Below are 15,685 nucleotides of genomic sequence, written 5' to 3'. Positions count from 1 at the left end.
GACTGAGTACATGTGTGTGAATGAACGGGAGGGAGGTGGAACAGATTACAGGGTGAAGAGGTGAAGAAGGTACAGGAGTTTAAGTACTTGGGGTCAACGGTCCAGTGTAATTGAGAGTGTGGGAAAGAGGTAAAAAAAAGTGAGTGCAGGCAGGTTGGAATGGGTGGAGAAAGGTGTCGGGAGTTCTGTGTGATAGAAAAATTTCAGCAAGAATCAAGGGGAAGGTGTACAGGACAGTGGTGAGACCGGCCATGCTGTATGGTTTAGAGACAGTATCACTGAGACAGAGACAGGAGTCAGAGCTGGAGGTAGCAGAGCTGAAGATGTTGAGGTTCTCTTTGGGAGTGACCAGGTTGGACAGGATTGGGAATGAGTACATCAGAGGGACAGGTCATGTTGGATGTTTGTGGGACAAAGTTAGAGAGGTTAAGATGGTTTGGACATGTCCAGAGGAGGGAGAGTGAGTATATTGGTAGGAGAATGTTGGACATGGAGCTGCCAGGCAGGAGGAAAAGAGGAAGGCCAAAGAGGAGGTATATGGATGTAATAAATGAGGATATGAAGCTAGTGGGTGTGAGTGTTGAGGATGCAGAAGATAGGGATAGGTGGAGAGAGATGATTCACTGTGGCGACCCCTGAAGGGAAAAGCCAAAAGAAGAAGAAAAAGAAGAAGAAGAAGATGATATGATGCTACTGCACATGCAAGAAGTCAGAGTGAAATGTATTTGTTTGTTAAGTATTAATATACAGAACAACTTAGCTATACAGTTTTTTTCAGCAGAGAGCAGCTCAGCTGAATACTGTGCACATTCAGTAGACATGGGTTTGATATATCATTTACTTTGATTTGTCTGGAACTTTTCTATGAATATATTGTTCCTAGCAGGCCAAGAAAAAAGGAAAAAACCTTTAAAAAGCCATGAGTGTCTATTTTCATATGAGCTTCATATTAACCTCCACTGTGGAGTTTGACATGATAAAGACGCTCAGTGCTGAACATGAACAACAAAAGAGGTGCAAAATTCTATTCTTTAGCCTCTGGGAAAAATAGTTATAATCATACGTCCGTCTCCATGGAGGTGCAGTACATGTTCGGTGTGCTCTTCCTTCAGGACAAACAGTCTGCTCTATCTTCATTTGCACAGACAACATGTATCCGGTCAGTCTAATTACTTGCACTGCTACTGACCCAGTTGTCTCTGTAAACTAGCAGGAGAAATTACTCTTCCTGTTTGTCGGGTTCACTGTGCATTCGGAATCTTAATCAGCCGCATCTCTGTCCTGAGTGTCCTCATCACGCTCCGTCAGCAGGTACACACTCATGACAGAGGACAACAAGCAGGGACGAGTGCTCCAAAATAACAGATCAAAAATAGTGTGGCTTGATCTACTTATTACGTGCTATAAAGCTTCCACGGAGAGACCGGCTGTGCGTCAGAGGGATTTATCATAGTAAAGAAAGGTTTTACAGAGCTGTTAAATATGAACCGTGAAATTACAAGAAAGCAACAACAACAAAAAAGGTTACATACATATTCATGAGCAGCCGCCTTCTCTTTTAAATTTCTCACATCACCTCTCACTTCTCCATGTTTCTCCAAATCGTCCTCACTCACAGTTCACACTTGTGTAATTCGGAAGGTGGAACTTGCTCTCGACACCCTTTTCAGAGTTTCTCTTCCTCACAGACTTCGCACGTGGTGGGATCGGTCTGCGAGTGGACAGGTGTTAGCTGTGAAGTTCTCCAGCTAAAACCCAGTCTGAGCATACGGGTGCACGCACGCACACACACACAGCAGGAGGTAAAGCCTGGCAAAAAGCCCAAGCACTCTACAGAGGAAGTGAGTCCATTTTGCAGATAAATCCGTGCTCCTGCAGACCGGAAAATTAAATATCCAGAAGCCTTAAAAACAAACATTGGTTTTCCAAACCTACAATGGAGCATGACAGAAAGAACAGTCAGTGCCATACAGATGGATTGTCTGTTTAAGGTGGCGATAGCTGTAGAGATTTCAGGTCTATAGTGAAGAAATCTAAAAATACAGCTGAAAAGGTTAAAGATCTTTCTTTAGACATCCTGAAGTGCTGTGATCTGTACTTGCTAGTAACGAGGTCATGATGCCGGATAGTTCCAGGACTTGGGATCCGGCATTAAATCGGTTTCCCAGGAAGGGATCTATGTTGTTAGAGGAAAATAATCAATGATCAGGTGGTGCTGTCCCAACCTGAAGCAAGTCAAATGTAATTTTCTCTCCTATAATAAAATATCCCAAATTGTTATATTCCTCTTACTCCACAGCAATGGCAAATGCTGTGAAATTACCACATATCACTCATAGCTAAACTATATTGCCAAAAGTTTTGGGACACCCCTCCAAATCATTGAATTCAGGTGTTGGGCTTGGCCTATTAGTTCCAGTGAAAGGAACTCTCAATTTCATTCTCCCAACTTTGTGGGAACAGTTTGGGGATGACCCCTTCCTGTTCCAACATGACTGCACACCAGTGCACAAAGCAAGGTCCATAAACACATGGAGGAGTGAATTTGGTGTGGAGGAACTTGACTGGCCTGCACAAAGTCCTGACCTCAACCTGATAGAACACCTCGGCGATGAATTAGAGCGGAGACTGCGAGCCAGGCCAAAACTGGGACGTCTGCTTTCACATGCACATGAATTTAATATGGAGTTGACCCGCCCTTAACAGTTATAACAGCTTCAACTCTTCTGTGAAGGCTTTGCATAAGGTTTAGGAGTGTGTTCATGGGAATTTTTGACCATTCCTCTAGAAGAGCATTTGTGAGGTCAAGCACTGATGTTGGACGAGAAGGCCTGGCTCACAGTCTCCGCTCTAATTCATCCCAAAGGTGTTCTATCAGGTTGAGGTCAGGACTTTGTGCAGGACAGTCAAGTTCCTCCACACCAAACTCACTCATCCATGTCTTTATGGACCTTGCTTTGTGCACCGGTGTGCAGTCATGTTGGAACAGGAAGGGGTCATCCCCAAACTGTTCCCACAAAGTAGGGAGCATGAAATTGTCCAAAATGTCTTGGTATGCTGAAGCATTGAGTTCCTTTCACTGGAACTAAGGGGTCAAGCCCAACCTCAGAATTCAATGATTTGGAGGGGTGTCCCAAAACTTTTGCCAATATAGTGTATAAACATTCATTCCATCACCAGTCTTTTCCCCTGCCTCTCTTTAAGCAAAATATATCATTACCAACAAAACTGGGCAAAACCCTCTTTTATGGCATCTTCAATAATTAGACACGTTGGTAAACCTGTTTGTGCCAAACGTCCATAGCATGCCAAGTTCCTGTATTTTTTTTACAGTAAAAATAACGTTACTATAATAATAACTTATTATAACAAGTGTATTCACATTAACATGTGATTTGAATTACAGTTGCAAATCAGGTTGCAGAATTCAACAGGAATTTGGTGGAATTAAGAATACATAAAAGTCTCTTAAGTGCAAAGTAACCTGGTCTGAACCATTTTAAATGACTGAAATCAGGAGTGTTAGTGTGGGTGATTTATTCTGAAGTACTTTAAATTTGTTCGCACAATAAATCAGTTAGGGGAGGGGAAAAATCCCTTCATTTCAGCTTCTTTCCTTTAAAATAAAGCACATGGCAGTTTTCCACATTTTGCTCCAAGACAAGTTTAATTGGAAAAAAAAAATCAGGTTAAAAAAAAACAAAACAAAAACAAGGAACATCCAGGAAAAAGGGTTGCAGGTGCATACAGAGTTCTGAGAATAATGAAAGAACATGGCCTTCTCATATAAGGGCAATAAATTAAATAAGAAGAAATGGCCACAGAAACATTCTGCATATTTTGGCAAACAGCCACAATACTAGTACTCTAATGACCTTTAGCACACATACACAATAATATTAATACGCAATGTGACAATTCAGTGCATCCTATTTATCAGAAATGAAATTTGAGATTTAAAGAGGAGACTGAAGAGAAAGGGATGTGCACGTGCTCGGAAAATTACAAGCCGGACTGTATGGATACAGTAACAGAGCTGAAAGTGTGAAGAATGAGTTTAAAAATACAGCAAAGTAGGAAAGAGAAAGTAAGATGAGCAAAAGGTATTATTTAGAACACAGTACATACAAATAATTTACATTTAAACAAACCTGAATGGCCTTGAAGTAATACTTTTTAATGCAAAAAAAAAAAAAAAAAAGAAAGTGATGTAGATTTGGCAAAAATAAACAAGCAGAACTCGGGAAGGTGGAGCCTCCGCCACCAACGTGTTACTAACCTGTGCGCCACCTAGCGGCGGAGGAATAAAAGTGATCGTGAAAGCCAATAAGAACCTTTTTTTTTTAAAGAAATAACAATAACAAAGGCGTTATAACTATGATAGAGTATCACTGAGAACTTGAAAATTCAATTAAAAAAAAAAAACATTATGGAAAATAATTAGACACTCGAAAGGCGAATGAGATGAGACACCTGGATTAAAGAGATGGCACTGGAAGAACATTGCCCACGGGTTACAGCACAAACAAGCGAGCCTGTATTTGACTATATTGCAAAAACACAATATTTGAGAGTAATACCAAGAAACACGAGAATGTTAAAGTTCCAGTGCGGGTTTGTACCTCGGCGTGAAGCAGACGAAGCGTGCGTCACGAAGACACGTGTATTTACACAACATCAGGGCTGCAGCCTGTGTGCATGGCTCAGTTACACAACGTATTGAACTAAAATCCTGATTCCTCAGCTAGCACTCTCACATCTGTAACAAGAAGAAACATCATTTCATAGGAAGGAGAAATAAAGTTTGCTGTGTATCAATCACAGATGTCACACCGTGACCAGATCACACTGGGAAAGAAAAAGAAAATCTAGGAACTACCTGCTTCACTGACACTAAAAGCCCACATGGTAAAACTATATGGTGCACAGCATGGAGCAGCTGCAGTAATGACTATGAACATGCAGATATCGACGCTGAAACTCTGTCCAGGACACTTTTTCTCAAATCAAGGATGGGAGGGGGTCACGATGTAGGTCACACCATATGACTGGAGATCAAGACAGAAATACCAAAATATCATCCTATCATTCATGAGACGTCCAGATTCTGCTCTCGCTATGAACGGGGGGTGGGTGGGAGGAGACCAGATTCTAGAGAGAAAAGAGAATTTTTTCTTTTAAATGGGCTCTTTAGCTCTCGGTGTCATAAAATCAGCGAGAGCAGCAGCAAGTCAGCGTTCAGTCTGAAGTCCGTGCTGAAGGCCCGAGTGCCACCGGGTGTGCAAAGGGAAGAGGAATTGCTCGTCTACGCTGTTGCACTGTGGGACAGGAAGGAGGCTGGGAGACTATAAGAATGCGCTGGGGTTTGCTCGGGGGTCTTTCTGGTTCCTGTAGCGCATGGCCAGCCAGACTCCTAAAATCTGTGAAACACAAAAAAAATATTTTTTTAAATACATAAATAAAACACAGACAGACTGTTTCTTAAGCAAAAACATGAGATGCTTATAATATTTTCACTTGTCTTGATCATTTATGGTGCATTTTCACCCTTGCTGCAGATCTTTAGGCAGGTGAGAACACGGCACTAGGATGTGGACTAAGACCTCAGTTCCGAGAGAGAAAGAGAGAGGTGACCTTTAGTTTTTAAGTGAACTCGTGTTTCAATTGCAGTGAGGAAAACAGACCAAAGTTGTGTATATTAGATTGTTGTCTTTCTGCAGATGCATAAAACTAATTCAGAAAATAATCGAATCAATTAGTTGGCGATTTCTATTTTTAAAGATTCAGAACTGAAAGCATTCTTACATATTTTACGTTACAGGTTTTTCACCAAAGTGTTTTTTGGTTTTTGACAAGGAAATGAACCAAAAGAATGCATTTCGATCTCATTCAGATTTGTGTGTGTGAAAGCTGAGAGGTGAAATGAACACTGTTTTAGATTTCGATGGTTTGCTGAAACAAATCAGGAGAAAGAAGCATCTCTACCTCCTTCTGCACTAACATTCAGAGCTTGCAGTGTGTTTTATGGGTGTGGCTTTTTTGTGTGTTGGTGGGGGGGGGGGGGGGTTTGTTAGCAGTTTGAACTTTTATTGAGCTTCAAAATTTCATCAGAGGAATATTTCGGATTGGACTGATTTGCACAGAAACTAAGCCCTTCGGAACTGCAGGATGACATACGTCACCACTGTAATATGCGCGTGACCAGGACTGCTCGATTTTGGGCCGTCTGGCTCACAGCTCCAGCAGGAGGTGCGGTCAGCTGCTATTCAGGGAGTCTGTGGCTATTTCAGGATTATCCAAACACAAATGAAGGAGTGCTTTCTCCTCTAGGTTTCAGCCATGCTCCACACACTGCTCTTACTCAGAAAGAGAGCAGAACAGGTTTAACACCTGCATGACAAACACCACATTAAAATTGTATAACATTCCTACAAATCTGCATATGTCTGGCTGTCCACAGATTTGACCGTGAGGCAGCAAAATGTGGAACATTAGCATATTGAACAGATGGCTATTACACTGTCGGGACTTAATGGACGAGCACTACTGCTAACTAAAGCTTAATTTTATTTATTAGTTAAGCTGATCAAATTAGTGTATAGTAATAGTAAACGTAAACAGATACCATGTGTGCTCCTACTGCTTCATATTTTCGAAGATGTGAACTCCACTGCAAACTAAACCAGCCGTCTGGATGACTCTCTAACTTACAAATCAAATTTGAAGCAAAAGGGCAATTCAGAGAATCTGCTGAATGCTCTGTTCTGATGGACAGTGGACACATGGTGGTCATATAAACAGAGTAAAAAAAAAAATAAAAAAAGTGCCTCTGTTCAGAAATGTTTAATATTTATGAGTCTCCAGTGTCAAAAAAATCCAAACAACTTAAGTGGTATGTATTCAGGAACAGAGGGCACATTAAAAAACTTGTTTTAAGCTTATTCACTTCAAGAGAAAGCAAAAGAGAGAGAGAGAGACTGGTAAGGAAACGGCTGCTATGACCCGAGTTAATGAACAAACTTGTTTAAACATTAAAATGTATGATGTGTTGTTCTATAACCTATACAGCTAGACCTGCTGTGGTATAAAAGAAATTAAACACTATGTTATCAAAGAGAAATAATCAACTAGAGGGTGAAAACACTGAGTGTATCGCTTAATGTTTCAATATAACAGCACACGCCTGACATGTTTTATTTCACATATGATGTAATTACACAGTTGAACCACTGGAGGTCAGAATGATGTAGGAAAACCTCGAATTAACACAAACGTTGACGATATCCTCCGGGTTTTCCATTTTAGAATTCGCATCTCCGTCTGTGTTTAGTTACAGTATGCATTAAATGAAATAAAGAGAAAAGGGACATCGACTGACCTCGGTGAAGCTGAAGAAGAGACCCACACCGCCCAGAATCCTCAGGGCCTCGGATGCATGCTGCAGCATTTTATTACCACACGTCTTACAATTATGCATTCTTAAACAGCTCTGTTGGACGAGAGAATATCAACATGTCACTGTTTCACACTTTCTTCATAGTAAAATGGCCTCACACTGGTTACATTATGATACTGATACAATGTGTCTGACTGTGCTGTGTGTAAGATTATTACACCATACCTCAAACCCCACCTATGCTCCCTAAATAAATTAGTCCTTACACTGTATTGGCAAAAGTTTTGGGACACCCCTCTAAATCATTGAATTCAGGTGTTGTTTTTCACGGGTTGTTCTCAGCCCCTTAGCTCCAGTGAAAGGAACTCTTAAGGCTTCAGAATACCAAGACATTTTGGACAATTTCATGCTCCCAACTTTGTAGGAACAGTTTGGGGATGACCTCTTCCTGTTCCAACATGACTGCACACCAGTGCACAAAGCAAGGTCCATAAAGACATGGATGAGTTTGGTGTGGAGGAACAACACCCGAATTCAATGATTTGGAGGGGTGTCCCAAAACTTTTGCCAATACAGTGTATGTGAAAAGCCCTTAGATTTCATGTAAACTTTTTATTTTATTACACCCCAGAACGTGATGGATTCTTACAGCTTTACACATCGAGTTGTCAGTGTCGAACATGAGTTGGTTTGCTGTGTTGTTGAACAGGCCACAACAGTCCAGATTGTTCTCCAACTCCATCTTGGTGGAATTGCCCATCAAACTCCAAGTGGAGCTCAGCAATTTCTCCTGCAAAGCACAGGTTTAACAACATGGTAAAAAAAAAATAAACCCTCATCAATAATAAAGCACTTTATTTGTCTCCGTGTTCAGCATTTTTAGATTTCACCCTATAAATAATGAATTAGTTTTATTTATATGACAGCACTATTGAATCTGATTGGTCAGAAGGTGATGTGGATTATCATCACACAAAAACAGTAGCTTGACATGGTGGAAATCAGCATCCTATAGCATGTCCCAGAAGTCTTCAGAGATATTGAAAACGAACACTTTTTTGGCAAAATGTCGTCCAAAGATTTCATATTTAGTTTATTAGGGTGTTTTTTTTAAGAGTGCCTTAGAAAGAAACGAAGACGGGGAAGCTGTCACAAGGCTGTGATGGATTTTAACAGGAAACATGGCAAGCACATTACACGTGACATGTACAAAATCATCATACAATCACTTTACCTTTCTTTCTGTTCTTAACACCATGCCAGCATCTATGGTTATATCCAAAGTGAGACTTTGACAAACTAAATAAGATGCTTAAGGTTCAGCTTTCCTAGAAACCTTTAGACTAGGTTTGGATTTACTTCAGGGTTAAATGTATTGCAGTTCAACAGAATATGTTTAATAGACTGTGGGTTCTGTTTGGTGAATTTTCTCTTGATGGTATTTGTGTGTGAGCCTTGAGGGTTTTATTCGGAATCGTGTGTAAATGTCGGTCCCAGTGATTCTAAAAAGGGAATACGTTTTGGACTGATTTATCGTAACTGAAAGGTTTTCTGTGTATGCATATGAACATTAGCATGATTTGTTTTGGTACAGATTTGACAAATGCTACTGCTCTGTTACCAGCAGTCGATGAGGATACGATGAAAACCTACCTGCTGATCCTGGTTCATGGCCAGACAAGAGCAGGACACACCAAACTGGAAAAGGAACACAACAAATAGGATGACCATGTACTGGAGAACAGAGCAGTTAAGGGAAATTACTCCATCATACACAGAGGCACACGTACACAAGCTTGAAGCAGAACAAATGTCATGATGCTGCTTTTAATACGTGACGCTTATCACAGCGGCTACTTCCTGTTAAGTACGAACACCTACTCAAACACTTGTTGTTTTGGCTCACTTAATGTCTTAGCTGTTTAAGAGATTAAGTGTTTGTATATAACACATTTACACTCGCATTCGAAGGACATGCAACGTGGCAGCCTCAGATGACGGTTTATAAAAAAAGTGCACCATTTGATAGATGATTTGATAAAATCTAATAGATTTAACAAACTGGGGCATTAGTTTTGTAGTATTATTATTCATAAGAGCATGTGACTCATGCTACAGTGATTTGCCAATAAGCAGTGTATGATGATCATTTAGTAATGAACTGCATGTTGCACATCTCAATGGTTTATAGTAAGATGTTGTGGCATGTCCGAGGGGGAAGTTAGCTCCTGTTCTCACCTACATTACAGTAGCGATAAAGACATTCGCTCAACAGTCTCTCAGCCTCTCTCACACACACACACACACACTCTTACTATCACACAAGCACAGGTGCAGACTGTGAAAGAAACGGAAAACGTAACCGAGACTGAGAGTCTTTACAACCGAGACACTTTCATAAATGTTAAATAAATCTCTCTAAACATAACACACCACATCATCCAAACCACATTTTTAAATCCATTCATTATTAGTCTGAGATTATTAAGAAGGTTCTGCCATACAGGTCCCTGTAGAAACAATAATGTACTTTGATGAGCGCATAGATATTATCGTTCAGTTTACAGCCGACTCTCCCTGTGCTGCTATACAAAAATAAAACAAGTCTATAAAACAATCAGATTCGAGCATTCAGTACTACACGATATTACACTGCCATGATATCCAGTGACATTTATAACAATTATATCATATAATACTACCAGACCTGACCAACTTTATACATTTTGGATCGGTGATCTCCTGGTCAAGAGTAAACAATGAAAATGACAACAGTTTTGTTAAAAGAATTAGTTTTTACGTGGCATTACTGCAGAATCACCTAAAAATGAACCTGAAACTGAAATGTTTTCCTGTCTTCATTATACTAGTGGCTCTGGATAATAAAATCGGGTATTGTGATATTTTAAAACCCTCAACCCCCATCAAGAGCACAAAACTCGGTCTGAAAAAGAGCTGGAAATAAAACTCTGACACGTCCATAAAGGATACAAAGAAGAGCATGACTTGGTGATGATGGATGGCTCCGATGAGGCCGACGATGGCGATGAGCAGCAGGAAAAAGCCCACAGCAATCACGCCTCCGATGATGTGGATGCTGGAGACGATCCCGAAGCCCTTCCCCCACGCTGCTACACCAATCAGGAGCAGTCCCACCAACTGAAGGGCCAATCAGAGATGAGGAAACTGTTAACGCACTGAAACACTGTTGACACTCAGTAGGTGTGAATTCAGAAGGTGAAGAACAAACAGAAGGATTAAACTCTTAGAGCAAACATGTCTTAGAAAAATTTATTATTCTCAAAAGACACTGAAATCCTGCTTGTGACAAATGTGAGCTGGTTTTCTAGCATTTAGCTAGCTACAATGATGAACAGAGAGAGACAGACAGCTACAGGGAGAGAGACAGCCACATAGAGAGATAGACAGCTACAAGGAGAGGGCAGCCAGCTACAGGGAGAGAGACAGCTACATAGAGACAGACAGTACTACATAGAGACAGACAGTACTACATAGAGACAGAGACAGCTACAGGGAGACAGACAGCCACAGAGAGAGACAGAGAGCTACAGGGAGACAGCCAGCCACAGAGAGAGACAGCCAGCCACAGAGAGAGACAGCCAGCCACAGAGAGAGACAGGCAGCCACAGAGAGAGACAGGCAGCCACAGAGAGAGACAGGCAGCTACACAGAGAGAGACAGGCAGCTACACAGAGAGACAGGCAGCTACACAGAGAGACAGGCAGCTACAAGGAGAGGGACACCTACACAGAGATAGACAGCTACATAGAGAGACAGACAGCTACATAGAGAGACAGACAGCTACATAGAGAGACAGACAGCTACATAGAGAGACAGACAGCTACATAGAGAGACAGACAGCTACATAGAGAGACAGACAGCTACATAGAGAGATAGACAGCCATTTCTTCTTGGTTTCTATTTAAATGAAGTGAGAACAAAGACAGAAATGTGCTCCACACTAAGTCACCGTATGTCCATCCTGTGACCAGAGGCGAGATCTTCCTGTCTCTAAAGGCACCTCACATGGCTGAAGATGACTAAAACCCCCTTCGCGAGAAAAACATGACGTCATCACTTGCGTGTTTAACGCAGCAGAATCCTATTTACTCACATCCGGTGCAGATGTAACGTTAAGTAGCAACAATAACGGATGTTTTAAACACCGAGCTGATGATGATGATGCTTTAAGAGAAAAGATGAACGAGATGTGTTAGGTTGGCGCGAGGATGTTAACTTGCTCAAAACATACCCAGCATTAACGTCTGCTTTTCACAACAAAACAAAAGCTATATAACAAAAGAATTAGCAACACTGTTAGCTAAGCAAACGCTACTATTGACGTAATATCCAGTGCTAGCCTGACGTGGCTAGGAGTAAAGTTAGCTGGTTAGCCAACCTCACTCTGATTACATACTGACTACATTTGTGTCAAAGCACAACGACGAGTGTGTACAAAAGACGTGTTTATACCATGTGTTTAGACTTCTATACAAAATCAACTATTTGTCGTGAGGCAGAAGTTAGCTAAGCTAGCTGTCACGAGACTGAGTGACCGGCTCTCCGTTACATAATAATAAAAAAGCTAAAGCTAGCTGTGCTCATTAAAAAAATCTTTCTCTCTCTCTCTCTTAGCCCTTGTTTGTCATGCTGACCATCACATTGTGATCCCGCTGTCCTTTTCATCAGCACTTTATTTTTTTTTAACAAACTGTTCCCCAGACAAAACAAAGCTAGCTAGGCCAGACTATGAGCTAGCACCAAGCTAACTAGCCGTCCATGACTCACCATGTAAACGACGTTGAGAGCGCAGAGAGCATTTTTCGAGCAGGTAAATCCTCCACACACCATCGTGAACCCTGAGGCATTTAATCTACAAGTCCTCTTGTCCCCGCTGTCAGCTAGTCACCCAGCTGTTCTGTGCTAACTGTGAGAAGAACCGAGCTAACAGGACGCTCTCTAGAACCTACGAAAGCCACAGATCATCTGCAGACTACAGAGAAGCGCCACTCGGCAACACAGCGAGTAGCGCATCACAGTGCATTGTGGGTAGATCAGAACAACACCGATCAGGCATAGCATTATGACCACCTGCCTAATACTGCCCCTCTTTTGCTGCCAAAACAGCCCTGACCCGTCATGCACTGTGTATTCTGACACCTTTTATGAGAACCAGCATAAACGTCTTCAGCAGTTTGAGCAACAGTAGCTCGTCTGTTGGATCGGATCACACGGACCAGCCTTCACTCCACACGTGTATCACTGAGCCTTGGCTGTCCATGACCCTGTCACCTGTTCACCACTGTTCCTTCCTTGTACCACTTTTGATGGATACTGACCACTGCAGACCGGGAACACCCCACAAGAGCTGCAGTTTTGGAGATGCTCTGATCCAGTTGTCTAGCCATCACAGTTTGGCCCTTCATCAAACTCGCTCAAATCCTTATATTACAAATTGCCCATTTTTCCTGCTTCTAACACATCAGCTTTGAGGACAAAATGTTCACTTGCTGCCTAATATATCCCACCCACTAACAGGAGCCATGATGAGGAGATAATCAGTTTTCTTCACTTCACCTGTCTGTGGTCATAATGTTATGGCTGATCGGTGTACATTTGAGACTCCACCACTGATAAAGGAGAGACCTGGAAACAATGAGAAAGATTGTTACTTTGTAGGCAATGGTGTTTCAATGCCTGTTGTTGTAATCTGTAATATGTAATAATGTAATTTTCCATATATGTAAAACACATGAACGCCTCCACATAAGCGCATCTTTGCTCTGTTAGAGTATATAATCCTCATAAAAAGGTATTTCATATTCACTTTTAGAGCTACAGCCTGACTGCCTTACTTTTTCTGATCTATTTTAGTGAACATTCAAATTGGAAACATGGAAATTGCAGCACAGCAACAACAGCGAGGAGCTTAGCAACAGGCTAGACTAATCTGACCTAAAGTCTATGCTGCTATAAACTTATTTAAAAGTAAAAATAGGGCACTTCCCACTGTCCAGTGACGTTACTCTGCACACAGGGAAGATTCAGGTTCGTTTAAATGGATGATGATGTGTTTTTGAGTTGGAGTGTAGACTGTGTGGGTGGGGGGAAGGGGTAAACTAGACCCATTTGCAAAGCAATCCCTTAAAAAGGCCACACTAGTTAAACAGGGGAAATAAATTGTTAACGTATCTAATGTATCACATTAGTGTGGACATGGCATTATTACACTATATTGCCAAAAGTTTTGGGTCACCTGCCTTTACATGCACATGAATTTTAATGACATCCCATTCTTAATATGGTGTTGGCCCACCCTTTTCAGTTATAACAGCTTCAACTCCCCTGGGAAGGGTTTCCACAAGGTTTAGGAGTGTGTTTATGTGATTTTTTGACCATTACACTAGAAGCGCATTTGTGAGGTCAGGTACTGATGTTGGACGAGAAGGTCAGGACTCTGTGCAGGCCAGATGGAACAGGAAGGGGTCATCCCCAAAGTTAAAAAGCATGAAACTGTCCAAAATGTCTTGGTATGCTGAAGCATTGAGAGTTCTCTTCACTGGAACTAAGGGGCCAAGCCCAAACCCCTGAATTCAATGATTTTGAGGGGTGTCCCAAAACTTTTGGCAATATAGTGTAGTTATAGAGAGAAAGATGTACATTGATGTAAAACTAACAACTTGCTTTTGCATAGAGTTCAACTTCATTTGAAAGTCGAAGGATAGCAATCAATGGGCAGGGTTGCAAATGTACTCCCAGTATAGTGGACACTGTTCTGAAATAACTAAATAAAATTTGATAGTCATGGACAGAAGAAAAACATGTGACCCAGGTGACATTGTGAGTTAGAGCATCTGTCACATTTGTCCTCAACATCTGGGTAAATTTGAGACAGACTATATTTAGGAAAATGCACCCTGTCAATGACTTTAAACTGGATAAGTACGAGCTCAACACGAGACATACATAAACCACTCACAACACTATCCCACCACTTGTCCTTAAGTTGAAGTCCCAGTTCCCCTTTCCAAGCAGCCTTTGTTTTGGAGGTAGTTTGATCGCAAAAACCCAGAATATGATTATAGATCTCAGAAACAGCACCTTTTTGTTGCAAATTAAAAGTAAGCAAACTTTTTTTCCATTGTTGGTGAGGAGGAGATGAGGGAAAGTTAGGAAAGCATTTTCAAATAAAATACCAAACTTGAAATGCACAAGCTTTCTAACTGTATTTCTAAAATACAGTATTTGAGTTATATTGTCCAGTGGTTTGTAATCTCAGTGGGACATACACTATATTGCCAAAAGTTTTGGGACACCCCTCTAAATCATTGCATTCAGGTGTTGTTTTTCAGGGGTTGTTCTCGGCCCCTTAGTTCCAGTGAAGGGAATTCTTAATGCTTCAGAATACCAAGACATTTTGGACAATTTCATGCTTTTAACTTTGTGGGAACAGTTTGGGGATGACCCCTTCCTGTTCCAACATGACTGCACACCAGTGCACAAAGCAAGGTCCATAAAGACATGGATGAGAGAGTTTGGTGTAGAGGAACTTAAAACACCGATAAAACACCTTTGGGATGAATTAGAGCAGAGACTGTGAGCCAGACCTTTTCTTCCAACATCAGTGCCTGACCTCACAAATGCGCTTCTAGAGGAATGGTCAAAAACGAAGGGGCCAGGCCCAACTCCTGAAAAACAACCCCGGAATTCAATGATTTGGAGTGGTGTCTCAGAATCTTTAGCAATATAGTGTATGTTATAGTCTAGATCAAACTATAGTTCTGCAAAAGCACACCTTCTTACCTTGAATAAAATTAGATAAAACGTCTTTAAATGCTTCTGATGCTTCTTGAGCTTAGGAGTGAAAATCTCACTGGATTAACAAAGCGTATGATAAAAACAAATGTAAAATCTTTGAAACACCTATTAAACAGACAGGTTCAGGATTTCGGTGGATCTCTGAAACACTGGGTGCAAGCTGGGAACACACTCTAGATCAGGCTCCAGTCTATTGCAGAACATCATAGACACAAATTCACACTCATCGACACCTGGGGGCAATCTAAGAGTAGCCGACACACTTACTGGTATGTTTTGGGAGGTGAGAGAAAAGCAGAGAACTTGAAGGAAATGTATTCAAACGTTGGGAGAACATGTAAAATTGTGCAGAGAGTAACCCAAGCTCAGGAATGAAATGAGGACTCTGTGGCTTTGAGGCAGCACCAGTATCTCCTGCACCACTGCACTGCCTGCTTCTCCATTTCTAAG

At 41.3% G+C, this 15,685-nt stretch overlaps 1 protein-coding gene across 2 annotated transcripts; it reads right to left on the bottom strand.

Moving 5' to 3' along the window:
* Positions 1-5,123: 5,123 nt before the first annotated feature.
* On the bottom strand, positions 5,124-13,012 carry tspan31 (tetraspanin 31). Of its 2 annotated transcripts, none has more exons than XM_058409105.1 (6): positions 12,995-13,012; positions 10,388-10,555; positions 9,050-9,130; positions 8,046-8,186; positions 7,379-7,489; positions 5,124-5,420 (listed from the first exon to the last, which is right to left on the bottom strand). In XM_058409105.1, exons 2-6 carry the CDS (start codon positions 10,397-10,399, stop codon positions 5,346-5,348), a joined length of 420 nt encoding a protein of 139 aa, XP_058265088.1. In that variant the 5' UTR covers positions 10,400-10,555; positions 12,995-13,012; the 3' UTR covers positions 5,124-5,345. The 2 variants fall into 2 exon arrangements, with proteins under 2 accessions (XP_058265088.1, XP_058265087.1); XM_058409104.1 differs by lacking the exon at positions 12,995-13,012 and adding an exon at positions 12,206-12,450.
* Positions 13,013-15,685: the final 2,673 nt, after the last annotated feature.

Source organism: Hemibagrus wyckioides, linkage group LG15 (genome assembly GCF_019097595.1).
Source record: "Hemibagrus wyckioides isolate EC202008001 linkage group LG15, SWU_Hwy_1.0, whole genome shotgun sequence".
Taxonomy (NCBI): domain Eukaryota; kingdom Metazoa; phylum Chordata; class Actinopteri; order Siluriformes; family Bagridae; genus Hemibagrus; species Hemibagrus wyckioides.
This window is presented reverse-complemented; position numbering and strand designations above follow the sequence as displayed.